Genomic DNA, 27,458 nt, shown 5'->3' with positions numbered 1-27,458 from the left:
TTAAACCACACATCAGTCCATAAGCAGCGCATCAGGTGTGAGACAGTGTATTAGACAGACGGGTAAATCAAATACCATTTATTTTTACCCTTTAAAGTATAATTTTACAGTGTGCTGGGTTTGTACAGTGCTGGAGGGCTGATTGAGGAATATTATCCATGCACGTTTCACAAAAAGAGCTTCAGAATTCAAACAAAATTAAACCCGAAAGAGGAAAAACAAAGCAGATGTCATTCTGATGAGACGTTTACAAAAAATGGAGCAAAAGAAGAAGATGAAGCTTGTGAGATTCTGTCAAACCGGAGGAAGAGTCAACAGATGGCCTGAAGAAGGATGAGCTGTAGTGCGAGATCCGTACGGTTTAACCCCCCCACTGCACAATGGCGGTTTAAGGCCCATCAGTCTTTGCTGGACATCAGTAGGCCGGTTCAGGACAACCTTCAGCAAACCCACACGACATGAAGCCGTCTACTGAATAAAATCCTTCATCAGGACACAATGGTGTGTATGTGTGTTTCTGAGTGCACAGGCTATTTACAAAATGTACCTTCTTATAGAAACCATCAGAAAGCTAATAAAAAGTCAAGCTTGCATTTAAATGTTTAATTTATTGTTTCTAGTGGTGCAATGCGTCTGTTATTATACGTCTGTGCAGGAAAAGAAAGACTTCAAGTGAAAACAGCTCCAGAATCCAACCTCACACCGGCACCGTAAACTGAACTCTGTACAGTAAATATCCTCTGAAAAATAACAACACAAGGACGAGGCCTTTTCATTCAAACGCTCAAACGCTTTCTTCTCAAATTCAACAAAATAAGCTCTATCAAAGAAAACAGCAAAATAGAATATGGTGGGCTCCGTTTTCCTTCGCAGGGATTTTGGTATTCAGACAAAAGAGAACAAGAGCCACGCTTCATAAATCCAGTACGGTGCGTGCTGTAAATCTCCTCAGATACAGAGTAGTGTGGCCGTGGCTGCGTTTTCATTGGACAGGGACAGAGGAAGTGGGAGGGGCCAGACTCAGAATTAGGCCAACTGCAATTCCACTCAAAGACGAGTTATTACACTTTCAGCCTGTTGGAAATACAAATGAAACATCGATCATTTAGTCCGTGGAGTGAATGTGCCAATCCGAGGTTAAAGTGACGAACCGCAGTGGCGTTAAAGACCCTGACAGGAGATCACATCATCGCACTCCTAACAGGCTTCCTGATGAGTGAAGAAAACAAAAGAGAGAGAAATCAGAAGATTTCAGTGTCTTCTAAATCAGTAGAGCGACACCGAGTTGATCCAAAATGCCAACAGAGATTCCCGTCACGAGGAGCAAACGGTTCACGCTGACGCGCCGCAAACTCGTCCTCGCGTTCGAGCGACACCCGGCGACGACGAAGCCTCGGGTTTCCCTTCATTCTGCCGCTGTGGTGTTTTAGATGAGGATGATGAGGAGGATGATGATGATGATGAAGTCATCTCTGGAAATGGAGGGGGTCCCAAGGCCCAGATATCTGCACACTATCTACACACCGTCGCCATTCCTGACGGGTTACACAGAGCCGCGTGTGTGTGCGTGTATGTTGGCCTGTACGTGTGTCTGCGCACCAAACCCTGCGGCGTCGAGCCTCGAGAGGAGAGACGTCAGCGCTGCAGGAGTTGGGTGGCAGAGAGTGCGTTACGAGAGGGAAGGTTCTCCGTTCCCGGAGACTGTGGCAGGTGCTTGTAAGGCCTGGTCTCGCCCGACACGGCAGTCTCTGAAACGAGCGGACGCGGTCACAAGGCAAGGTGTGGGCGACTGCTACTCTTTCGTCTGGACGGGAGGGACCTCGTCGGTTCCCTCCCAGCTCTCTTGAGGCCTCTGAGGGGGTCGCTGGGGGTTATTCATGTGCTGGGCGGCCGGGCCGGTGTAGGGCTGCCCGTGAGGATGGTTATTCGGCTGCAGAGAGAGAGCAGGAGTTAGACTGGAGGATTTGTGTTTCTGAAAGAGTCTCTTCTGCTCACCAAGGCTGCATTTATCTGATCAAAAATACACTAAAAACAGTGAAATATTATTCCAGTGTAAATCAGCTGTTTTCTATGTGAATATATAGTAAAGTGTAATTTATCAAAGCTGAATTTTCAGCATCATTACTCCAGTCTTCAGTGTCACATGATCCTTCAGAAATCATTCTGATATGATGATTTATGATGGAAACTGATACACTACTGTTTAAAAGTTTGAGATCAGTAAGATTTAAAAAAAATATATATCATCAAAGACACATTAAATTGATCAAAAGTGACAGTAAAAGACGTACAAAAAAATCTAATTTAAATAAATGCTGTTCTTTTGAACTTTATATTCATGCATCACAGTTTCCACAGAAATATGATACATATAATAAAGCAAGGGTCACCTGCTGATACTGCGTCCCTGGAGAATGAGGATAGAGGGCCGTGTCTTCAGGGGGCGACGAGTCGTGCTCATCGGGCGCTTCCTGATCGTCTGGCTCCTGAACAAAACAAACAAACGCGTGTGTTGATCTAGCAGAGCGGAGCGCTAAAGCACCACGGGTTAAGGTTCGATTCCCAGAGAACGCATGAACTGATAACATGAACACCTTACACGAAAGCTGCACGATACCGGAAAAGCTGACATCCAGATATTGTGATTTTCTGCAATATGACAAGATTTTTGATTTTCATTGTTTGAATAGCCATATTTGCAGGGAAAATGTGGGAGTTCATACTTGGGTTTGCTTTTTGCAAAAAGAAACTCAAACTGCAGATTCAGTAACCATAAAGTTAAAGTTCCACTTGAGTTTTCATAGGCCACATTTACACAGTTTTTGACATTCATTATAGTTATGATTTTGTTGTGATTATTAAATATTATATTAAACAAAATAAGAAATATATTTGTAATAATAATTTGTAATAGTAATTAAAATGATTTACTATAAAATTTCTCAAATTTCAAATGGTAAATAAACACATGCGCTGCCGGTTTCTGAATGAAGCGCCGCTGAACTACAGGACGATCTTCAGGACACACAGTTATTGTATGAAATCGCAGCCGCATCACGATATCGATGTTATTCTGACGTATCGTGCAGCCCTCGCTCGAGTCACTGTGGATAGAAGCGTCAGCAAACTGCATAAATGTAGACGTCAACAATTTTGCTATAAAACAAAAACTTCAAAATCTTAATATCTTGTTAAAAATGTTAGTGTATTACCCATGATTAAAGAAACAAATCAACTCACCAGAACTGTGTTTTGGTGAGGTTTGACTGACTGAGCGCTCACCTCTTCAGGACAGAGCTCACAGGCCTTGGCCAGTGTCATGCGGGCGCTGTGAGAGCGCTCCAGGAAGTATCCGTTGGACGTCTCGTTGCTCTGTACGGGCGGGGACCAGTTGTTGTAGCTGTACTGAGGGTTTCCAGTGTACGGCCTGCGCTCCAGCTCGTCGCCCAGCCATTCCACTGCCCACGTCCACTTCCTCTTCAGGTCCCCGTTGCTCTGCGGTACGTTCAGAAGAACACAATCACTGCTGTTGCAAAGAACTTGCTGTTTCCCAACATTACAACATGATAGAAAGACGTAATTTCCCTTTTAAGAGCGTTCACCATCCCATAAAGAGAGAAAGATCTCCTGACTCAAACTTCACTAACGGATTCCTGGGATTCGAGCATCTGCCATACTGTGTCTGCTCACCTGTAGGATCTGATAAGCCACAGAGCAGTTGGTGAAGAGCGCCACCATGCATTTAATGCACTGATAGGCCCGTTTCTGATAATGGTTCTTGGAGCGTTGGATGGTGTCAAAGAGCCCGTCTCGGTCATCAGGAATGCCCTTCAAAACATTGTGGATCCTAAAGAGAGAACGAGAATGAGGATGACATCGACTGTTTACATGTGCACCAATAAAGTGAATATTTCCAATCATCAGAACCTCTTCACTCCCGTTTACACGCTATTTTCATTATTCTGATTTTTCTCCAAGAATTGGATTATTTTACCACCATTATTCACAAACCCCAATGCATGGCACACGTGATGAACTCACATACAGTCACATGTTACTGGACACGGTTTTAATCAAATGCAAAACACATTTCTATATTCAGTGACCGCCTAAACGTGTCTCCATTTCAGTGACCATCAATACACTGCAGTACACTCCGTTTCTTCAACACCCAAAAATGCGATGCCTTCTTTACCGCCGTTGTTTATGAATCTGCGCATGACATCATCACTCGTGTTCGTCACAAGCACACACTGGCTTTGGTCAGAGCGAAATTAAAGTCATTAAAGTCATTAAAGTCTTTACATGCCTGTTTATTGTGATTAAATTTACTGTGATTATGGTTGCTATGATTATGAGCTTAACCACATGAAAGTATCGTGTTTACATGATTAATCACAATATTGCCTGAATCTCATTATAATCTCATTATGAGGGAGCATGTGAACGCTCACCTGTGCGTCTGCCACGAGTCCTCGATCAGAAGGATCTGGAGCAGCAGATCCAGGTAAGGCCTCAACTCATAGGTGTAGGAATACGCCACCTGACACGCGAGAACATTCACATGTAATGGCGGTCAGGAAACTCAAAGTGGACCGTACATGTTGTGAGCGCAGACTCACCTGCCAGAGCAGCTCGCTGAGGACCGTGGAGGAGAACTGTGGGTTCTCCCAGCAGCAGAAGCGCAGCAGTTTCACCGTCTCCTCAGAGTTGCTGCAGTCCTCGATGATCTTCTTCACGTAACTCGTGCGCACAAACAGGATTTCGGCCACCAGCTGCTGCAGGGGCATGATGGGAGCCGCGAGGTTGGGGTCGCCGTACGGGTTGGCCAGCGGTGGGTTTCCTGTTAGAGAAGAGAGCGTGAAATCAGCCGTTCGATGAAGCGGCAAACGACAGCAGCACAATTAACACTCACCGTTAATGGAGGACTGCATGCGCGACGACACATCACAGCAGCGCAGCAGCTGCGACACCACCGTGTAGAGTTTGCCGAGCTCCGCGTACTGATACTTAATGGGGGGGCCGGGACCCTCGTCCAGCGCCACCAACATGAAGGTGGACGGCACGCTTAACTTCAGCAGCTGTGTCTTCTCTGCCAGACCTGCAACAGACAGATGGGTATCGACACACATGACGCTCAGTTACTTTCATTTTGACCTTCTACGTTCCCTGTGGAGACTTATGGGAACCAAGAGCTCAAGAGCGAACGAGTCCTTACCCAGGTTGGCGTACATGACGAAGAGGTTGAAGTACTGCTGAAGGTGGCGGCCGTGTTCGGACACTTCCCTCCTCAGTAAGTTCAGCACCGCCCTCAACAGGTGGTCACTCAGGGTCACACTGTCACAGGCCTGTTCACAGGGTCAAACGTCTCAGACTCTGTTTGCCATTATTATGCTTTTTCAGATATTCCCTTTCATAAAGTGTGTAATCAAGCAGCTGTTTGTGAATGTAAAAGTGCAGATAAATAAAGTTATCGTCTCCTAAAAGAAAGAATCGATTCTGAAACGAGTCGTCAGTAATTCAGTCTCACTTCCTGCTGAATCTACAAAGGTTTGTAACTCATTTGCATAACGCCAGCCTATGGTCTTCATTGGCTGAACATCGTTACTGACGCCATCGTTTCTGTTCGGATCGCCGTGAATCAAGTGCGAAGATTCAGATATGATAATGAGCGTTTGGTTTCTGACCAATCAGAGTGTGTTTTTTGTCTTTGATGAATGTGAATCTGTTGTAGGAGTCTCGAAAACAAAACTAGAAACCTTTAAAACAGCATCATCGGAGCACTTTAATATGGGAATTTTCCTTTTCCCCTGAAACTAGATCCTAAAACGTTTTCAGTCTCGACTACAGGATGTGGAAAAGCACAGCGAGGTTTCGCTGAACCAGATCTTTGAGATCTCGTTTCTCTCCCTCACCTGTGTGGACGCGCCGGGCGACGTGACGGGAGCAGGACACGGTCCGTCCTGCAGGGAAAAATGTGCGATGAAAACTATGAGCTTGGCAAAAGCTCCGCGGACCTCCGCGCTCGGACACTCCAGCAGGTACTCAGAGAACCGCGTGGGGAAGGCAAACAGCACGTTGTGTGCGAACCAGCTGCGGACATTCTTGCTGTAACGCAACAGGATGCACAAGGCGTCATACCTGACAGAGAAACAGATGGGGAGATGGGTCAGTCAACAATAGGACCGGTCACAAACACACCACCAGTTGTTTCTCATCATCTTTAGAAACATCTGCTGAAATAACCATGAAAAGCATCAAGTGTGTCTGTCCTTCAATAATGTTTAATCTTGGCTGTGAAAATTACCACAGTGAGTGGCTACTTTAATAAAAAACACAGAGAATAACCATATTGGCATCCGCACCACATACAATATTGTTTTGTGTATTATATCCGCGCTGCAGTTTTGTTGTCTGCCACTTTAAATGCTCAAGCTCTTTAAAGGTGCCATAGAATGGAAAATTGAATTTACCTCGGCATAGTTGAATAACGAGAGTTCAGTACATGGAAATGACATACAGTGAGTCTCAAACTCCATTGTTTCCTCCTTCTTATATAAATCTCATTTGTTTAAAAGACCTCAGAAGAACAGGCGAATCTCAACATAACACCGACTGTTACGTAACAGTCAGGATCATTAATATGTACGCCCCCAATATTTGCATATGCCAGCTCATGTTCAAGGCATTAGACAAGAGCAGCCAGTATTAACGTCTGGATCTGTGCACAGCTGAATCATCAGACTAGGTAAGCAAGCAAGAACAATAGCGAAAAATGGCAGATGGAGCAATAATAACTGACATGATCCATGATATCATGATATTTTTAGTGATATTTGTGAATTGTCTTTCTAAATGTTTCATTAGCATGTTGCTAATGTACTGTTAAATGTGGTTAAAGTTACCATCGTTTCTTACTGTATTCACAGAGACAAGAGCCGTCGCTATTTTCATTTTTAAACACTTGCAGTCTGTATAATTCATAAACACAACTTCATTCTTTATAAATCTCTCCAACAGTGTGTAATGTTAGCTTTAGCCACGGAGCACCATCAAACTCATTCAGAATCAAATGTAAACATCCAAATAAATACTATACTCACATGATCCGACGCATGCATGCAGCGTGCATGACGAACACTTTGTGAAGATCCATTTGAGGGTTATATTAGCTGTGTGAACTTTGCACTGTATTATAGTCAAGAGCTCGGGGGGCGGGGAGCGCGAGGATTTAAAGGGGACGCAGCCTGAATCGGTGCATAGTTAATGATGCCCCAAAATAGGCAGTTAAAAAAATTAATAAAAAAAAAAATCTATGGGGTATTTTGAGCTGAAACTTCACAGAGACATTCAGGGGACACCTTAGACTTATATTACATCTTGTGAAAAAGCATTCTAGGGCACCTTTAAAGTCTGGTGGATTCTGATTGGCTGTCAGTGTTCATCATTCATCAACTGGAACAAATCGTTCTGAAAGTGATTCCAATGATATCGTTCCTCTGTGCCGTTATCATCATAGTTGTGCTGTAAACCCTTCCTAGAACTCTATCTTTATTGTTTTTGTTCAAGTCACTGTACTGGGTGTGAACGGGCCTTCAGTGATTCTCATACTTTCATGACTAATATTCTTTTTCTCTTACAGTAGGTGTGTCCACACTTTGACTGTATTTAAAGCACAGCAAACACTCACCAGTCACTCGCAGGGCCGCGCACGACTTTCTTTGTGTGGAATCCGGTGCTGAACAGAAATCTAGCGGCGAGCTGTATGCTGATCATCGCTATCTCTTCAGCTTCTGGTAGAAGGTGATCTTGACCTAGAAGGAGCAGAGAAGAGGAGCATCTTAAAACATCAGACCAGCAGAAGACGGAGCGATCGCCAGACAAATCGTGCATCTGTAGCTGCGAGCAGAACTCACCTGGAGGAGGGTTCAGGTAGACGCTGTTGCAGGTCAGCAGTTTCTTGATGAACTGGAAGTACTCGAGGCTGTACTGCATGCGGCTGTGCATGAACTGGACGTTCTGCTTGCGAACGCTGGCCTCGATGGCCAAGGGCATTTTGGGCTGGTTCGGCCGGGCGCGAGCGTCAGTTCGGAAATGTACTTCAACAGCTCGCTGTCGCCCCCTGCTGCGTCCATGCGCTCGTAGAACAGAATGTAGGCGTTCCACCAGCGCTTCTGCCGCCTGTATGACATGCGCTTCATCATGTGGTCAAACACCTCGCCCATGTACTCTCCACCAAAGCACTGGTTCTTCATCTCCTCATCGTCGTCCATCTTGCACTCCGTTACGTCACCGTCATCGAACTTATACCAGCGGTCCTTTTGTCCGTCGCCGCCATTTCCGTGACGCTGGACGATGTAAGAGTAGTAGTGCCCGCCGCTGGCCTGACCCGAGTGCACCAGCACGCCCACGAGCCTGTAGCGGGAGCTGCCGTTGGGTTCGGTCAGCGCCGGCAAGTCCTCAGGGATGACCTGGCTCTCCAGCGGCACCTCGTCACCCTCCAGCTTCGCCACGCCCGCCACCGTGTAGGGCTCCATGTCCAGCTCACGAGGAAACTCGAAGTAATCGTTGAACTTAATCGCACACTCGCGCTCCCAATCGTAATCGAAGCGCTTCAGCTGGATGGCCAACACGGGCGGGAGTTTCTTTATGAGGAGACGTTTCACTGTGTCCACCTGACGGCAAACCACAGGACAACCAAAGGTCACCAATGTGCACTTTACACAAGTTCTATCAGAGAGAATTCAGGGAAGACTTCCCACCTTTTTGTTACACTTCTCACAGTGGTAAGCGTTGGCTCCTTCCAGAAGATCCCCTTTGACGTACTGTTCTAAAGAGTCGAGGAGGTTTTGGTGGTTCCTGATGTCAACATTCAACGTTGTGAAGGACTCCTCACACTCATACCTATGAAGACACACACACACAACATGTATACAGATGGAAGAAGTCAGCATCCTCAGAATGATCGAAAAGTCCTTCACTCACCTGTGAGGGCAACCCTGACAGATCTTCTGGTCTGCGAACGAGCCACCCAAGATCCTGCTGAGCATGGTGGGATGGCCGAGGGCTTTCAGCGCCTCATCCAGACTGTCCACCAGGGAATTGAAGAACTCCAGTGCGTCGTGCTGCTCTCTCAGATTCACCGGTTCCCCCCATAACCTGCAATGAACGTTTCAAACGCAGTCGTCTTACGTCACATGGCATTATGGTGCAGTATGTCATTTCTGAGCCTCTGGCGACACCAAACATGTTTCCCAACATTTCCCCATCAATCGCAATGAAATCATTCCAAGTGATGAATGCAAACAGTGTTTACATGAATGAAAAATGAAGTGATTGGTTGATGTGTGTGTTTAAATCGGATTTTATGTCACAGAGTTTTTCACGATGCGCATGCTAACCACCCTTTACCATCATCACTTCTTTTCTTTGTTTTAAAAGCAGACTTAATATTCATCTACTTCAAGTCCTAGTCAGGAGAAGACATTGTCCTGCACTTCACAGAATTCTAGAAAGAAATCCTTCCTTCAACAATAACAGCTTGTTCCGTGCATCATACGTCATCATACGAACTGTTCAATAAAGAGAATTCACGGCTTCAGTACCTGAACTGCTTCCAGAATCCCCTGGGCACATAGTACTGCAGACGGGACGCCGCCAGGTGACCGAAGATGACCTGCAGATGCCGCAGCACTCCGATGTTGTACTCCTTGCGGTCCTCGGCCTTATTGAGAGAGGGCTTGTCATCAAACTGGTGATGATAACTGAACACATCATCCCTGGGGTCCACATTACTCTGCAGCACAACACGCCGCGAGTGAGAAGGACGCACATTCAGACGTGTTTGAACTGCACTAAGGGCTTTCGGTGCGCTCGAGTGACACGTGTGCACTTTTTACCTCGTTGTCCTGCTTTTCATCTCCGGACATGTCGTCGTCGATGTCACTGCCAGTGCCTTCGATGGCCAGGATGCCGTTTCGGATGGGCGGGATCATGTACAGCTGCTGGATCACGGAGTTCATGTAGCACGTGGCTCCCGCGTTCTTCAGACCCACGAAGCCTTTGGTCGGCCGTGGCCCCACCGGAGGAAGATACTCCCACTCCGTGAGCGCCTCGCAACCTGAGACGAGAAGCACGGGTTTAAAACGATGGACGAATACGAGCCTCGCTCATGAAACGGCAGCAGCATGCATTTCTACAGAAACTGATTCAGTTCACAGAGGATTTACAGACATGATTCGTGAACGAGGCTCATTAGCTGTTTCCATTCAAAGCTGTGAGTTTAACTAATGCGTAAAGTTGGAATATGGCATAAAACATTTGTGAATAAAGCAGCACTTCCATCCATGTGTCCAAGAGAACAAAATCATCACTTCCTGAGAAATTAGTGCAAATTATCAGTAATAAAAATGGAAGCTGCTCTTTTCTCCTCCATCATAAATGAGTTGGTCTCAGAGCGTCAGACGAAACACAATATTATCATGTGATCTTGCGTTTGGATGTTTGGGAACACAATCGTGTGAGACGCTTCTGGAGGGAATTAAACCAAATCATTCTGACGACAGATTTTGACTCAGGCGTTTCAGAACCACCAAACCAACATTTGAGATGCTGCGATGTGATTGGTCCGCTGGTTAGTCCAGTTATCCGCTGAGGCAAAGTCACATGAGGTTTTGGAGGGATTTATTCAGTAAATGTGTTTCAATCGTAGTTTATGCACAAAAAAAAAATGATCCGCCTCAATTGAGCGCATACATTTTTTATGCACATTTTTATAATTTGTGCCATTTTCATACAGCATTTTTGTATGCAATATCCCATAATTCACATAAAATTGTGTGGATGGAAACGGCTAATGATGCACTAAAATCAAACATGCCCAATTCTGTACTGAAGAAAAAATTCACAAGTTCAAAACAGATGAAAGTCTGGAAAAACCAGCTGATTTACTGAAAACGTAATGACTCCACGTGCCTAGATAGTACATGTCTGTGAGCGTGTCGACGATCTGTTTGAGGTTCCGCACACAGCCGACAGCGAGCGCCACCAGCAGCTCAAAGCCGGCGTTTATGGACGCAGGACTGCTGCACACCGGAATGGCCTGCTCCGCCGGGAACTCGCCGCTCTTCACGTACTGCAGGTACACGTTAGACGCCGGGAAGATGAAATCGTCAATCAGCTCCTGTGAGACACACAGACCGGAAATTAAGCCAACTTCCTTTTCACGACAAATCTGTAAAAGGAACAAATTCAGGTTGTAGGCCATTCACCTTTATTAGATTAGCGCCGCCTTTCTCACATCCGATATAGAATTTCTTCTCAGGCGTCTGAAAGGCCAGCAGCTCTTTGGTGACGCCCAGGTGACCCTCGAGAATGGTCTCTTCCACACCCGTCTCACTGGTCCTCTTCACCTCGTCCTGAAGGCCACGAAAACCAAAGGAGAGAGAATTAAACCATCACTCTTTCATGGAGTCAGTGCTGTTGTGAACGTGAACTCACTCGGATTCTCTTGAGCCAGTCGATCTCGTTGTTGAGCAGCACCTCTGCGTTGGGCAGGTTTATGTTGCTGTTGTACGCGTAGTTGAGCAAGTGGCGTAAGAGCGTGAAGTAATCGCCAGCGTGCTTCGCTCTTTCTTTAGCCGTACTCTGAAACGGCAGCGAACAATTATTAATGGCATCTAAACATGTCGATCCTTCTACACGGGTCTGTATGCGACTGCTGTACTCACTCCCAGAACAGTGAAGAGGAGCGTGATGAAGAACAGCAGCGGTCTGTGTCCCATACAACACCTGGTGGCCATGAGGAAGAACTGCTCCTGTGCCATCTGACGCACGGCTCTGAACGAAAACACAAAGAGATACAGGCAGGTTCATTAGCATGAGATCGTTAAATATCACGCGAGTTTATTAATGCGCTAATAATCTAATAACCCATCACTTCTGGAGATGCTGGAGATTTTAATGTGCAAATAGGAGATACTAAAATAATCCAAATACGAACTGAATTTGATTTTTAACCACAGTTATGCATTCATAAGCATCTTGAGTTTCTGCCTCTGTTCTCCTTCTCTGGTTCATGTCTAACATCAGCCACTGAATGTACGTTCGGACGCAGAGGGTTCCTGTAAACGCACTTGCTCTGGCAGTGAAGCAGCAGGTCGATGATGAAGGTCTGCCAGGCCTTCTCCTTGCTGAGTGTGTCGAGGGCCGTCGGGAGCAGAGCGAAACACAAGGTCATGACCTCCAGCGCCTCACAGCACACCTGCTCGTCTTCCGGATCCGGCTCGTTACCGGCGTTAGTCTGCAGAACAACACGTGCGCATTTAAATGAGGAAGAACAACGCTTCTGTGGACAGCGGTGAGAGTATTGAACCATCAATCGCACCTTTTCGTAGATCTTGCTAATCTCTTCATTCGAGCTGAAGACCAGATGCACCATTCCACATCCCGAAGCCCAGACGATCTTCTGCACGGCTCGGATCACGCAGATATCTGGGATGTACTTTGAGGCCTGGAAGAAGTTCTGCACAATGTCCGAAAACAACAAAGACATGAAGATCAGTGTGACGAACGGTTACAAGACCTCATACTGCAACTTTAAAGCTGAAAGGATCAGGAACCTCATCAGAGATCTGCTGGGCCAGTCGGATGGCCACGTTGCGCAGCATGCATTCGGAGGCGGGATTGGGAATGCTCTGGAGAGCGTTCTGTAGCACCAGAGCCTGATCGTGCGTCGCCTGGTTTATCTGGAAGACAAACAGAGAGTCACATCATCACCAGGAGGGAAGGAAGTCAACCGGTGAGGTAGGGTCGGGCTGGAGGAGAGTCGCACCGGCGAGGCTGGGTTGGTTCCCTCCACCACAGGCTGACACGCCTCCGCGACGGCCTTCACGTGCCCGAACCCGATGGCGGTGAGCATGAGTTTGGCGATCTTGAGGGCGTTCAGGTAGGCGCCGCGCCTCGTCTCCATGTCCGCATTGGGCAGGAAGTTGTTCCTAGTGAGCATGCCCAGGACGAGAGGCAGACCGCCACTCTTCAAGAAGTTGAACTGGAAGTCACAGGCGTCATCTCCCAGAGTTCCAGTGGCTGGCATCAGCAGCGCATACACCACCTAAGAGAGAGAGAAACCTAGTCAGCTGCTGTTTACACTCAATAATTAAGAACTTTACTGATCTGAATGATGTTATAATGTTACTTTCATAATTGATGAATTTTGCCTATTAAGTATTTTAACCCTATGAAGTGCAGAAGCGTGACGGAGCGCACCTCAGTGAGGTAGAGCACTTGTGAAGGGGAAGGACCAAAGAAGCGTGAATCCAGAGTGGGACTCAGACTGTTCTCTCCCAGCTTGGCGTGATCCAGACATATCGCTCGGAGGTTCTCCACTGTAGTGGTGTCTGTGAACACAAGCAGCACATTTCAGCAGCCCGTCACCAGACGGCACATTACACGGCGAGTCGTCACGGTTGGTACCTGGAGGCATGAGCTTCATGAGCACTCGCGCTCCGTCTCGCAGTAACGGCATGTTCAAGGTGCAGCCCAGATCAGCGATCTGCCACAGGAAGGAGATATAGCGCAGATGCAGCGACATGATCTGAGGAGAGACGGGAAACATTCAGCTCAACTGAGGACGAGATTATTCTGCACTTCAGACCAGAAATACAGCTGATGACCAGTAGATGGCCAGTATTCTACGGTCAATGGCAAATAAAACACAACTAAAATTAAGTTTTGAGGTTAAAGATTATATTTAACAGTGTTACTGCTGTTTTTAAATTAACACTATTTTAAAGAGGTGATCACATGAAACACAAACACGCTCTCACCACTCCCGGCAAGCAGCTTTCCACCTCGGGGTTCGGCCCGTCGCTGTAGTGGTTGCCGTGGTTTCCGGGCGAGCCGGTGGACGAGTCGGACGAGCTGTCGGGGCTGGAGGGCATGTTGGAGCTGACCTGGGTGAGCTTCGCCGTGATGAGCTGCAGGAAGAGTCAGTCCAGTATTATAACAGCTCTGGTCTCTCATGTTTAATGACAGAAGTGTGTTTAAAGCTCACAGCTTTATCTTTGAGGTTCAGCTGTCCAATCAGCCGCCGGTCGTCAGCAGGGTCCACAATCTCTCCTCCAATGAACAGCTCCACTTTGGTGTGTGTGCTGTTGGCTTTGATGCGATTGAGGATGCAGCGGCGGACGGAGCCGATGGTGTCATTGGTGTGGGACCAGATGTCCAAGTCGTCCACCTGACGGCCCTGATTGGGAAACCTGACCACCAGCGAGATGTGCTTCCCACGGAAGGCCCTGGAGATTTCCACAAAACAAGAGACTACGTCAAACGTTTGGCTTCCTATGTGTTCATTCGACAGAGCCTTTCATCTGTTTTCTCAATGCATGTGATTGATCTTATTGAAAACCAATTCATCAGTGAATGTTCTCTTTTTTAAATGTTTTGACCTTGTAATGTTTAATCAGACTGTCGTATCTGGATCATCGTCAGTCTTCTCTCTGTATGCAGGATTCTCCAATCATTAAAGGTGCCCTAGAATGCTTTTTCACAAGATGTAATATAAGTCTAAGGTGTCGCCAGAATGTGTCTGCGAAGTTTCAGCTCAAAATACCCCATAGATTTTTTAATTAATTTTTTTAACTGCCTATTTTGGGGCATCATTAACTATGCACTGATTCAGCGTGCGTCCCCTTTAAATCCTCGCGCTCCCCACCCCCCCGAGCTCTCGACTATAATACAGTGCAAAGTTCACACAGCTAATATAACCCTCAAATGGATCTTTAAAAGATGTTCGTCATGCATGCTGCATGCATCAAATCATGTGAGTACAGTATTTATTTGGATGTTTACTTTTGATTCTGAATGAGTTTGAGGCTACGCTCCGTGGCTAACGGCTAATGCTACACTGTTGGAGAGATTTATAAAGAATGAAGTTGTGTTTATGAATTATACAGACTGCAAGTGTTTAATAATGAAAATAGTGACGGCTCTCTTGTCTCCGTGAATACAGTAAGAAACGATGGTAACTTTAACCACATTTAACAGTACATTAGCAACATGCTAACGAAACATTTAGAAAGAATTTACAAATATCACTAAAAATATCATGTTATCATGGATCATGTCAGTTATTATTGCTCCATCTGCCATTTTTCGCTATTGTTCTTGCTTGCTTACCTAGTCTGATGATTCAGCTGTGCACAGATCCAGACGTTAATACTGGCTGCCCTTGTCTAATGCCTTGAACATGGGCTGGCATATGCAAATATTGGGGGGCGTACATATTAATGATCCCGACTGTTACGTAACAGTCGGTGTTATGTTGAGATTCGCCTGTTCTTCTGAGGTCTTTTAAACAAATGAGATTTACATAAGAAGGAGGAAACAATGGAGTTTGAGACTCACTGTATGTCATTTCCACGTACTGAACTCTTGTTATTCAACTAAGCCGAGGTAAATTCAATTTTTGAATCTAGGGCACCTTTAAGTGCGCTTAAACTCCGCCCCTACAAGCATACACTTCTGACTGCCATGGCTGAACATCCAATCAACAACAGATGCACAGAACCAAGTCCCGCCCAACATTTTATCTTTTTCTATAATTCGTTACACTCAGATGTACGTCACTATACAGAACAAAAGATCTGACGCTACTTCTGTTCCATCGTCATGAAGGGAAGTTGCACTAATCTTTTCTTCTCCACAGAGAATGTATATCTGAGTGAAACGCTTCTGGAACAAGAACAAATGTAGGGCGGGGCTTGATTTTGTCTGTGGGGAATTGACTGGATGGTTGTGGCTTGCTATTGGTGGATCTCATGTGAGTGTCATGTTGCCCCGCCCTCATCATCAGAGAAGAGACGTTATGGTACTGACTCAATTGGAAATGACCCCATGACCTACAGGAAGGGCTCATATATGTGAGCAGCACCTGGACATGGGCAGGATGGTCCTCTCCTCGTGGTAGTCGCTGTCACACTCGTTGATGTACTCCTTGAGCACCGTGAGGACTCGCACCATGCGTATGGCTTCCTGTCTGGCACAGTTAATGCTGTCCTTGTCTCCGTCCAGCACACACAGCGTGTCGTACGAGGCCTTGAGCCGGTCGAAACACGACTGGATGAAGTCCTCATGGATCTCTACCTGTGAACAGCAAGAGCAGCAGATCAGACGTGATGTGACGGCGTGCTGATGGGTGACGGTCGGGCGAGGAAGGAAGGGTCACCTGGTTCACTTGCAGTTTTGGTCCGAGGTTGGTGTATATTTCTTTCAGCAGGTCTATTGCCCGTGTGGCGATATCATCACTGCCTTGAATCACAACCTGTGAAGAGCAGAGAATCACTGTGATGAAGTCACTGAATCTCACAGACACCGAGTTCAGTGATCGGACGACTGAAAACCGAGCAGCGGCTGACAGCCGTGTTAGTAGTTTTAGCGTTGGGGATGTTCCAGTTTAAATAAATCGCAATATTTCACAGTAATATTTCATTGCAATACTCAGCATATCACAAAGTGTTTAAAGCCACAATAATATCATAAGAATCGTTTCAGTGCAGTGACGTTTCAGGCGCTTTACCCTCCAGAGGTAGTCCAGCCCGATCAGCTCCAGGTCGTCCATCATGTACGCCCGGCGTTTGGCCACCAGTTTGCCCTCTCTGCAGTTGACGGCTTTGAAGAAGCGCTCGAAGCACTTCATGCCGTTCTCCGTCAGCAGCGTGGGGTCCAGCTGCAGCACGTTGTTCTCGAAGAAGTCCTTGTTGATATCCGGGTCCAGATCCGGCTCGTCACCCATGAGCTTGGAGTACCACTTAAAGCAGGCCTCGCGGTCGCACAGGAAGACGGCGTTCTCCGCCAGACACTTCCAGATCTGCTTGGCCTGCGGAGCACAGAGCCACAGCTGACCGTCCTTCAGCAGAAACCTGAACACGCATACGAGACGTTAGTTGTGTGAGAACAGGAAACCAGTGAAACATCTTCCTGTGTATGAGATAAGAGCATCACTGACCGCAGGAAGTTGAGTCTCTCTTGCACTTCCTGTACATGGCTGTACCGGCTGCCCACTCGCACCGTCTGAGGATCAAACCCTGGATGCTCTGAGACAAAGAATCACAGTAAGAATCACTTTCGTCAAGCCAATTTCAGATTCCTAAATTTCTCATGTTTGTAATTCATGGTACATTTTCTGTGCATGTGTAGCTCCCGAGATCAGAATGAGCTACTTTGCCTTGATGACATATCTAATAAAAGAGCTGACATGTCAAAAATATTTAGTAATTATTCTCTTTCACTGACCAGTTCATAAGATGTAAATAAACATGTTCATATTGTGTAAAACATGTTTATCTGCACTGCACACGTGCGCAAGATATCCTCGAATCAGAATGAACGGATTCAAGCCTTTAGAGTGTTTACATCAAGGCTTTTCAATCCGATCGAGCCATCAGTTCGATTACTAATGGATCATTTGGGTGCATGTAAATGTAGCTAGTCAAAGTTAAATGATGCGCTTCCTGTCTCACCTTTGGAGAACTGCCTCATGTTCTCCATGTACGCAGACAGGTTCTCGGCCACCAGCGTGACGAGCGCGTGATTGTGCTGAAGCTGGTTGATCAGATCGTGACGGTAGAAGACATGTGGACTCCTCTGCGTCTGACTGATGACACACACACACAGACGGAGTTTGTGTGACGATCGCACGAAGACACGAGGTGACTGATGAAGACACCTGCTCAGCGACTCACCTGACGTTCTGAGGAGCTTCTCCAAACAAGCTGCAGATCTCCCTGATCTGCTTCAGAGCCGGAATCACCCACTTATCATTCGTCCGAAGCTCCTCGATGAACCGATCGATCCACTGCATCTTCTGCGTGTCACGGTCCTGTACGACAGCAGAAAGGTGAGTGACAGCACACAGGTGCATGCTGGGAATGATGTTGCACTGAGCTCAGACCTGAGAGCAGCTGTAGTCCAGGATCTTGATGTGGGCACTCAGGGCCTGGTCCATGATGTCCACCGGCACGTCGTCACTGTGAGCCAAGTTCCACAGTAGGTTGAGCACTTTGTGAGCCATCACTCCATCCTTATCGTCCTCCGCCAGCCTGCGGATCAACTCCAGGAGCTTCTCCCGCTGCTTTTTACTTGCGTTCGTCCAACTCGCCTGCAGGACCGTGAGCACAGAGACCAGAGTCAAGCGGTTATCCGTCTCTCAACAACACTGCGCTACAAACCGTCCTGCGTTACCTTGAAGCAGTCGAACAGGTGGTCGAGCTGCTCCGGGGAAAAGTCCCACGCCAGCTTGGCCAACAGATCGTGGACGTTCTTGACGATCGCTTCGTGTTTACCCGCCTGAGAAAACATGACAGAGGAGATCATTAACCACACCTCCTCTTCCACACACTTCATTCTGAAAGCAATCAATCTGAATCAGAATGAAACTGAAAACACCACAGAGAAGCGTTCTGGTCCGGCAGCAGGGAGGTGTCGTGTCAGAGGACGAGGTGTGGAAAAAATGTCAGCAACAACAGTCTAACCTGTTAACTGTTGTGAGTTATAGTCAGGTGACTGCACTGCTCTGAAATCTTACTGATACCTGAGCCGCCCAGATGCTGTCCAGGTCCTGCAGGGTCAGAGCTTTCTCTTTGATGACGAAGCGCAGGATCTTCTCCAGCTTCTCCACATACTGCGGCTGGTGCAGACTGTCTCTCAGCACGATGGACAGAATGTGGTTCTGCTGAATCCATTCCTGACACACACAACCAACATCAGTACAGGAAGTGAAACACACACAGACACAGCTGAGCTGCGCTGCTCTGAACACCAGGATGAGTGGCTGCGTCTCAATCAGCTCCCTAGTTCACTAGCCAGTGATCACTGATAAGGGCCGCCTCAATCGCAAAAGCCTTCCAGCGCACTTAAACGCACCCACAATGCACCATGAAAACCAGCATCAATGCTCACTAGGCATGTGACGGTATAAAATTTTCATGTTGCGATTAATTGCTGAAGCTTTTATCACGGTATACGGTATTATTTCACGATATTGAAATAAGTTGCAAAAAAATTGTCATAGTATAACAGCAAAACTCTTTGTAATAACAAAAAGAACTCTGAATGTTTAAGTACAATAATACAATAAAAAATATAAAATAAAAATAAAAATATTAAAGTGCAAAAGAATTAGGCCATAAAGAACAACAGGAAACACTTTACAATAAGATCTCATTATTTAATGCATTAACTAAGATTGAGCAATAGCTTCATTTGTTACAGAAAGTATTATTTTTTGTTAATGTTAGAAACACAACTGATCATTGTTAGTCTTATCTCAGGTCCATTAAATAAGTTATTTTGATTTTAGTAATGTTATTAAACAGTAAGAAATTAACATTAATTAAAGGTCCCGTTCTTCGTGATCCCATGTTTCAAACTTTAGTTAGTGTGTAATGTTGTTGTTAGAGTATAAATAAAATCTGTAAAATTTTAAAGCTCAAAGTTCAATGCCAAGCGAGATATTTTATTTAACAGAAGTCGCCTACATCGAACGGCCAGTTTGGACTACATCCCTCTACTTCCTTCTTTAATGACGTCACTAAAACAGTTTTTTGACTAACCTCCGCCCACAGGAATACACAAGAGTTGCGTTTGTAGAGTGTGTTTGTCGCCATGTCGTCGAAACGCTGTTATTTTCATCCCGCAGTCCAATCACCGGGTCTGATTCCGGCTCAGATTGATAGGGTAAAATTAAAGACATGTTTACAATAACACTGAGCGCGTGCATCTCCACGTTATGGTAAGAGGCGTGACCTTTCCGGGCAAGATGCGCTAAACTGCTGTCGAATCACAACACAGGAACCGCTGGCACAATCAGAACTCGTTACGTATTTCTGAAGGAGGAACTTCATAGAACAAGGAAGTCATCAGCCCGTTTTTATGACAGTGGAAACAGCGGTATACAGATAAGTAAATTATGTGAAAAATACTGTGTTTTTTTACACGCGAAACATGAACACATGTTATATTGCACACTATAAACACAATCAAACCTTCAAAAAAAACACGAAAAACGGGACCTTTAAGAATAATTAATGCTTTATAAGTATTTTTCATTGTCAGTTTAGTGATAATGAATTAACATGTTTACTAATGAAGCCGTATGTCTCAAAGTTTTACTGAACAATAACAAATAATCAGAACATTTCTAATCATTAGAGCATGTTGTAGTCCAGATTAAAATATAAAAATGTTTAAGTTTGGAAATAAATAGTCTTTAAGTATTTGGTGATGTGAAGAACAACACTGAGATTACAAAAAAATGAATGTCTGTTTGAAGCATTTTAAAAACTTCACTAGAGCAGCCGCTTTGTTTACGGGGTTTCCGGGGTAACCGCTGCATTTCTGCTGTTCCATCAGCGCCCTCTGCTGTCAGAGAGTGAACATGACCTTTCATTCAGTGCGTCTCCTTTCTGCCATGTGCTTCTCGTGCACGCTGGGGTTTGTTTACATCTGAGCGTGTGTCTCTTTGACGCAGAATACAGCGGTGTTGTGCATTTTATTAAAATTTTTATAATGCATTAATATGTAATAAATTATTATTTACGGTATTTTGAAATGCCCACGATAACAATATTGTGCATATTCATTATCGTGATATATCGCATTACCGAATATCGGCACAAGTCTAATGCTCACTATATTCTTAAGCATGAAACATAAATTGTGCGATACACATCAGATGTTTTAATACAAACAAATTGTTATTTAATTTTATTTCACCATAAACATGCATTAGACAGCTAATGAACATATTCTAGCTACAATTTATAATTAATTTACAGCTGAAATGTTGAAAGGATAATGAAACAATCCAAGTGTTTCTCATAATGTAACCATCGTTCCTCGTTTTGATCACAGATCTGGACTGAAATGATTATAGTTTATGAATGCTTTGAATACAGACCTATTTAGTCTCTTGATCTATTTTTATTTTATATAAAATATATATTTTACAAAATAATTTTGACTCTGAAATTGCTATAAAATCAGAGCCGTACGTCTAACCAAGTTGTGTTCCAAATTTGAAGTTGATATCACAAAAATTGAGCAGCTAAAAGGATTTAAAGTACAGCTTCCTTGATAACCCAACGTCCAATTTCACAGTGAATTTTGAGTGTTTAAGCTTTTGAGTCCTAATTTAGGATGATTACTAAAACATGTGACAGGGATAAAAGGCAATAAATAAAGCTGCCGCTACCAGAAAGACATCAGTTCCTCTGCTGTTTATGAACACCAGCCCTTACCAGTGCCTGAACTCGTGTACACTATATAGTGACTGACGACAGGGAGCTGATTGAGACGCAGCCGGTGATTGATTGACAGTGTATTGATGCAGCGCTGCTCTTACGGCCATCCGCTCCGCCGTCAGCCACTCCTCTTCCTCTGGGTTGCCGTGCCGGTGTGTGTAATACGACACGCTCGAGATCACCTTGTTCACTTCATTCAGCGCATTCATTTTCCCATTAAACGAGGAAATCTGCAACAACCTGTAGAGCAGACGAGAGGAGAAAAGACTCCATAAGCTGTAACTATGAACGTTCACATTAACATGATGACAGCTTCTTACCTGAGGATCATTTTCAACCGGAAGATCTCCAAGTTCTTGACGGTTTCCTCTTGACCAGGAACTCTAGACGCCAAGTTCTTCAAGGACTTTATGATCATGGACAGAGCGTCGTTCTTGGCCTCATTCTTGGCCTCTTTCTTCAGCTCCTCGTCTGTGAGGTTCTCCAGAAACTGCGGAACCATCTCGATTACGGGTGAGAAGAACTTCTTCACCGTGTGCAAAGTCAGGAACTCGTAACACTGGCCGAAAGGTCTGGAAGACAAATCGAGAAACATTGAGGATCAAATGCAGAAATGAGAGAGACGTCAGATCTTTGACGTGAATGCAGAGGAACATACTTGATGAGAGCTGCGATTATCTGCACGTTGAGGGCCTGAACGCTCATGAAGCGATCGTGAAGAATCTGGAACCCGTTCAATGTGCCAAATTTATTGATGAGGTCCACGAGCCACCCCTGAACCAGAGACACAGACACGAGGTCACGACTGAACAAAAACACACTGCTGCTCATTCATCTTCAATATTACTCTCATAACTTCTCACTAGCTGTGTTTCCATCCAAAGCTGTGAATATAACTTGAAATAATGCATAAATCATTTGCAAATAAAGCAGCATTTCCATCTCAGGTGTTCAAGAGAACAAAATCATCACATCCCAGGAAACTGGAGCAAATATCAGTATTAAAAACGGAAGTAATAATTGAGTTGGTCTCAGAGCGGCAGATGAAACACAAACGCTGTCGTGTTCTCTTGCCTTCGGATGCTGGTGTTTGGGAACACAAATCGATAAATGTAATGTCACATGTAATTACACCAGTAACTACTCTCCCATGAGGAGGTTCATTTGTTTCACAGACTGTGTTTGATTTTAAAGTCACCATGAAATCAAAATTGACAATTCTAGTCTTTATGGAATGATTTATCATCGTGTTAAATTCATGCTCCTCATAATCTTGAATCAGAATCTCTTCTCTGATGGCGAGGGCGGGGCAACCTGTCACTCACATGAGATCCACCAATAGCAAGCCACAACCATTTAATCAATTCTCCACAGACAAAATCAAGCCCCGCCCTACATTTGTTCTTGTTTGTTTTGCTCAGATAAACGACACAATAGAGATGACCAGAGCAACTTCAGTTTCATGATGACTTTAAACTCATTCAAATCAAACATTTCTTGTGCATCTTCCTGTCTGAACACAAATGCCTGTGAGTGTGAATACTGCTGTTATACGCCGCTTCACTGATCAGAGAGAGACGGGTTAACTCAGTGACAGCAGCGCCTGAAACAATCCCATCATCCCATTCAGTTCAGAAGCACGTTCCTCCTGTACCTTCGGAGATCGAGGGTCGGGCGGCCGGGCGAACAGCTCATCGTCGGCGAGCTGCGCTCCTGCGGGGACGCTCTCAGACGGACGCGTGCCGTTGTAAATGTGGAACTTGCAGTGCGGGTTGGTCGCCATGGCGAGCAGTTCAAGCAGAGGGAACCAATCCTGAGCCAGTTTGACCACGCAGAGCTCGATCAGGCGGTGGGTGTTATTGATGATGCACCTCTGGAACGGGACGACAGACACACTCGTTTATGAAGCACACTTAAAAACCAGATCAGACGGATCACGGGCGAACACATCACACTCACGTGGATTTCAAACTTCCAGCCGCTCACGGCCTCGTCCGTCAGGATCTTAGTGAATGAGATGGTCAAGCCGTCGCGGAAGAACCTCTGACAGGCCTCACACCTCACGTCCAGCCCTTCACGACAACGCTCGACATTAACATTTAAACCGCACAATTATTGCAGTTATCAAATAACACATTCAATTAGATTGAATATCTACGATCATACGATGAATAATTGATGTTTGTGACCTCTGACCTTTTTTACTGAGATCTATAGCAGCTTCCAGCAGAACCTCCAGCTCTCCTTTCGGCAGGACCGGAACCACCCAGCGCGGCCTGAACCACAGGAAACACATCATCAGCACACAACTAACCAACACTAACCAGCTCAACACACTCCAGAGCGACGCCGCTGCTGACCGGTTGATCATGTCGTCCAGCTTGGCCAGGTCTGTGTGGGGGAAGGCAGGCTCCTCCTCTTCCTGTGCGGGCGGGGCTTCTCCCTGACCCGGTTCCTCTGGTGGACTGATGGGTGACGTCTCATTGGAGGAGTTTGGTGAGGGCGTCTAAAGAGAACAACAACACAGCGTCATGTGGGAGCTGAACACAGGCAACAGGAAGTTAGTCATGTTTCTGGTTAACATGAGGCGCCGAGTTAAGGCCAGCTTAATATTCAGGATAAAAGCCCGACTAGCTGACCCACCTCAACTCCTAGCATCAGACTACACAGTTTTCCATCTCTGAGCAGCATTAATGCCAGTTCTGTGCCACCTTTGGAACAGCTGATCGATGCCGGCTTTGTTCACACCAAGGACGATAAAAATTTAGTTTTAAAAATCATTCTAAATGTAAAAGAATAGAGTTCACAGCACAACTATAATGATAACAACTTCTGCTGAATAAGCAGCACGATAACCAAAAGCGGCTGAGAAGGGTCCGCTGTCGTTATACAGTACGAGAGCGACCTCTACAGGCGAAATAAAAACTATCACTGATGCCTCGTGGAGTTTGTTTTGACACGTGAGGAAACTACAGATGCGGATTTAAAACGGTTACAGTACATGTTTTCATATCATTATAAAGTAATTCATTTGTTGACTTGATGCTGCAGCGTTTGCCGCCGAGGACGCTGACATCAAGAGACAAAAACAAACGACCCAAATGTTTAACGTCATGATTATTTCCATCAGTTTATATCCTGCTGATCACTTTTATGCATCGTTAGCGAAGTTGCATATTTAAAGCAGACTGATATGTTCATGCAGCCGAGAGAAACATATTAATCAGAAACAAATTTTGTTATTGTCAATGCGACACATATTGTAATCTTGACCAGCTAATCATCAAGTGTTCTAAAACAGAAGCAAATAAAGTGTGAGAGTTCACACAAAATACACGTGTGTGTGTCTAATTTCAGTGCTATCGCCTGTAGATGTTTGAAGACGACCATCTTTAAGCGTGACTGTTTGGGTTTATATGAAGATGGTTATTAAAGTATTAATCATTTCAACATTTAGGCTACTAATACATTTTTACATTTACAGGTCGTATCCCTTAACTTCAGTTAATAAATGATAAACTAACACGAACGTGTACATTTTCATGATTCAGCACTTTTTTATGTGTAATGATTGTTTTCATTCAGTTTCCATTTTAAGAACTATTGGTCAGTTTTCAGACAGTGTTTTCCAACCTAGTTATCGTTAAAATCCACTATAACAACATTATATTTTTCCAGCAGATGAACAATATAAACATTGACAGCCAATCAGAATCCACCCTGCTGTAAAGAGCTCCAGCATTTAAAGCGGCAGACGACAAAACTGAGAATAAACGGAACGATAACATGCGCTGGTGTGAACGGGCCTGAGCTGTTCAATAACCGGCTTGTGAATCATCTCACTGACTGATGAATTGATCTCGATCGTGTTATCAGCTGGTGTAAGACTACACTAATCTGAAAAGGCATCTTTTTCTCTCTGTTCACACTGAGACGTGTGAAAACTGATCTTTTTGCTCTCCCAAGTGGATACATTTAAAATACGCTGTAGTGCGGACTGTGAAAATGAGCTATTCGAAAAGTCATGTGATGCACATCATATGTATAGAAATCTGCGTTTAAAGCGGTACGTGCAGCAGATGTGGTCTTATAGGCACAGAATGTGTTTTTGCTGTTAAAAATGCAGGTCAGAGGAATGAAAAAAGGCACATTTTTTAAAAGTTGAGCTTCTTTTAATTTGAATCAGGACTGTGTCATGAGCGAGACGCTGCAGCACAGGGATGTTTTACACAGAAAAACAATGCAGAAGTGCGTTCAGTGTGAAAGTCCATCCTGCGAGACGTCACGCCTCTCACACACACCTGGTTCTGGGGCAGCAGGGTTTGGTTCTGGCCGTCGGGCGCTTGGCTCTGGCTCTCGTTGCCCCCCACGGGCGACCCGCGGGTAGTGGCCGTCATGCTCGACGTGGGGCAGATCTTGGCAATCTTGTCTGATTACGTGGCGGGAGCCGGGCGAGAATCTACTCGTTTCCGGCGGCCGAGAGAAGGAGACTGAAGCACCTGGAGCTCAAGACGAGCCGCAGAGACCATCGCATTACCTGCAAGAAAAACACACGGGGTCAGAAGACGAGCAGAAGCGCTGAGGAACGGGTTCAAGTTTAACCGGCTGTAGATCAGATGTGCTCCTGCTAACTTTAACCGCTGAAGACCAGCTGCTCTCGTCCGTCCACACACACGCATAAAACACACCGGACACGCTTGTTCTGTTAACATCATCAGACGCGCGTTGCTGTCCTGACGCTGGGCGGTCTATTTAAAGACTGTGTGTGTGTGTGTGTGTGTGGCACTTATAAGGGTCACTAAAATAGAGAAAGATTAAAAACATGACGTTTGATGCTCATAACCGCTCAAGATGTGACAACGAACACTGATGGAGTCTCACAAACACAGTTCTGAACTACTGAACCAGTAAAGAAGGGTTCTGAAGCACATCTGCACACGCTTCAGCGGCCGCTTTCAGGAAGTGAGATGAACACACTTCCTGTCACACAGGTGTCCTCTGATGAGAAACACAAACACAAAAGCAACAACGTATCAAATAAACCATTCAGTCCAAATCAAAACACAAATGAAGCTGCTGGAATCAGACATGAATCTAGAAACTGGTTTGATTTGGTTTTCAGACGGGCCCTCAGGGGTCAGTTTAGAGGAAGACAGAGTCAAAACAAATCAAATAAAGAACTTTAGAATAAATTAATTGATTTAAAAATTAAATAATCTAAATAAATAATACATTTGCAGTACAGCACAGTAATACAGTGAGTAAATAAACTTAATGAAACAACAAAATACTATTTTACTCATATTTATAGTGTTGAATTTGACAGTATGAATTATATTTTACATTATATTATATAATATATATATATATACACATTTAACTTCCTTTTAAATGTGAGGATGGTCGTATTTGTCACCTAAAAGCCCTGATTTAGAGATTAAGCTGTCAGAAACATCTGTATATCTGGTGAAATTGCACAACAAGCGTCGAGACTTCATTGTGAAACATGTTTCTCACCTCGAACACACATGAAGCATGTAAATATCAACATGACGAGCTGTCAATCACCTTCACGAGCAAACACACACTCAGCGCTTTCACTCTAAATATAATCTTATTTCATTAATGTCATTCCTGTCAGCTGCACACGGATCAGTTCACAGACAGTCAATATTATCAGTTTAATGTTGAGAAGAATCACTTTTATGGTTTCTGTAACCGCTACAGTTAGCATTAGCATCGCGTTCTTATAGTGTATATACATCACCACAGACAGACAGACAAACAAACAAACAAACAAACACGAACACATTCTAACACGCGCATAAACGCACGTTTGGTGACGGTTACAGTGTGAATCTGTCATTGTGCTCGAGCGGGTGTTATTGAGGCCTGTTAGCTTCAGTGCTATCATGCTAACCGCTGCTCCACCTCATTAATGGCGCGCCGCTCGCTCCCTCGCGCGCGTCAGCCGCCTGATAATCATGTCAAACACCCTCCGCCAACCTTACCGCATGCATGAGCTCCAAACAGGCGTTCAGTCAGTTTAATCAGGCGTGTGAGTGTGTGTCAGCAGCCATTTTGCTCCGCAAACACACAGAAACCGGTTCACAGGAGCGGATGAATGTGTCGGTGTCCCGCGCGCGTCTCAGTTTGTCT

General features: G+C 45.2%; 1 protein-coding gene across 1 annotated transcript; it reads right to left on the bottom strand.

Annotated features, from left to right (window-relative positions):
• Positions 1-63: 63 nt before the first annotated feature.
• LOC125273420 (probable ubiquitin carboxyl-terminal hydrolase FAF-X) lies at positions 64-27,458 on the bottom strand. The gene is given in 46 exon segments (XM_048198751.1): positions 64-1,930; positions 2,391-2,486; positions 3,241-3,495; positions 3,691-3,847; positions 4,455-4,543; positions 4,623-4,843; positions 4,916-5,101; positions 5,219-5,348; positions 5,916-6,141; positions 7,691-7,814; positions 7,917-8,078; positions 8,081-8,675; positions 8,763-8,904; positions 8,986-9,159; positions 9,606-9,796; positions 9,900-10,120; positions 10,975-11,182; positions 11,271-11,417; positions 11,500-11,646; positions 11,730-11,838; positions 12,135-12,301; positions 12,386-12,523; positions 12,621-12,746; positions 12,833-13,111; positions 13,267-13,397; positions 13,474-13,594; positions 13,827-13,976; positions 14,054-14,294; positions 15,932-16,143; positions 16,226-16,321; positions 16,577-16,919; positions 17,006-17,093; positions 17,520-17,653; positions 17,742-17,878; positions 17,951-18,157; positions 18,241-18,345; positions 18,590-18,742; positions 21,401-21,539; positions 21,620-21,871; positions 21,958-22,073; positions 22,954-23,172; positions 23,259-23,371; positions 23,496-23,575; positions 23,660-23,805; positions 25,601-25,836; positions 27,311-27,458. Coding segments are annotated over 45 exon segments (7,707 nt in total). The 5' UTR covers positions 25,697-25,836; positions 27,311-27,458; the 3' UTR covers positions 64-1,792.

Source organism: Megalobrama amblycephala, linkage group LG8, assembly GCF_018812025.1.
Source record: "Megalobrama amblycephala isolate DHTTF-2021 linkage group LG8, ASM1881202v1, whole genome shotgun sequence".
NCBI lineage: Eukaryota > Metazoa > Chordata > Actinopteri > Cypriniformes > Xenocyprididae > Megalobrama > Megalobrama amblycephala.
This window is presented reverse-complemented; position numbering and strand designations above follow the sequence as displayed.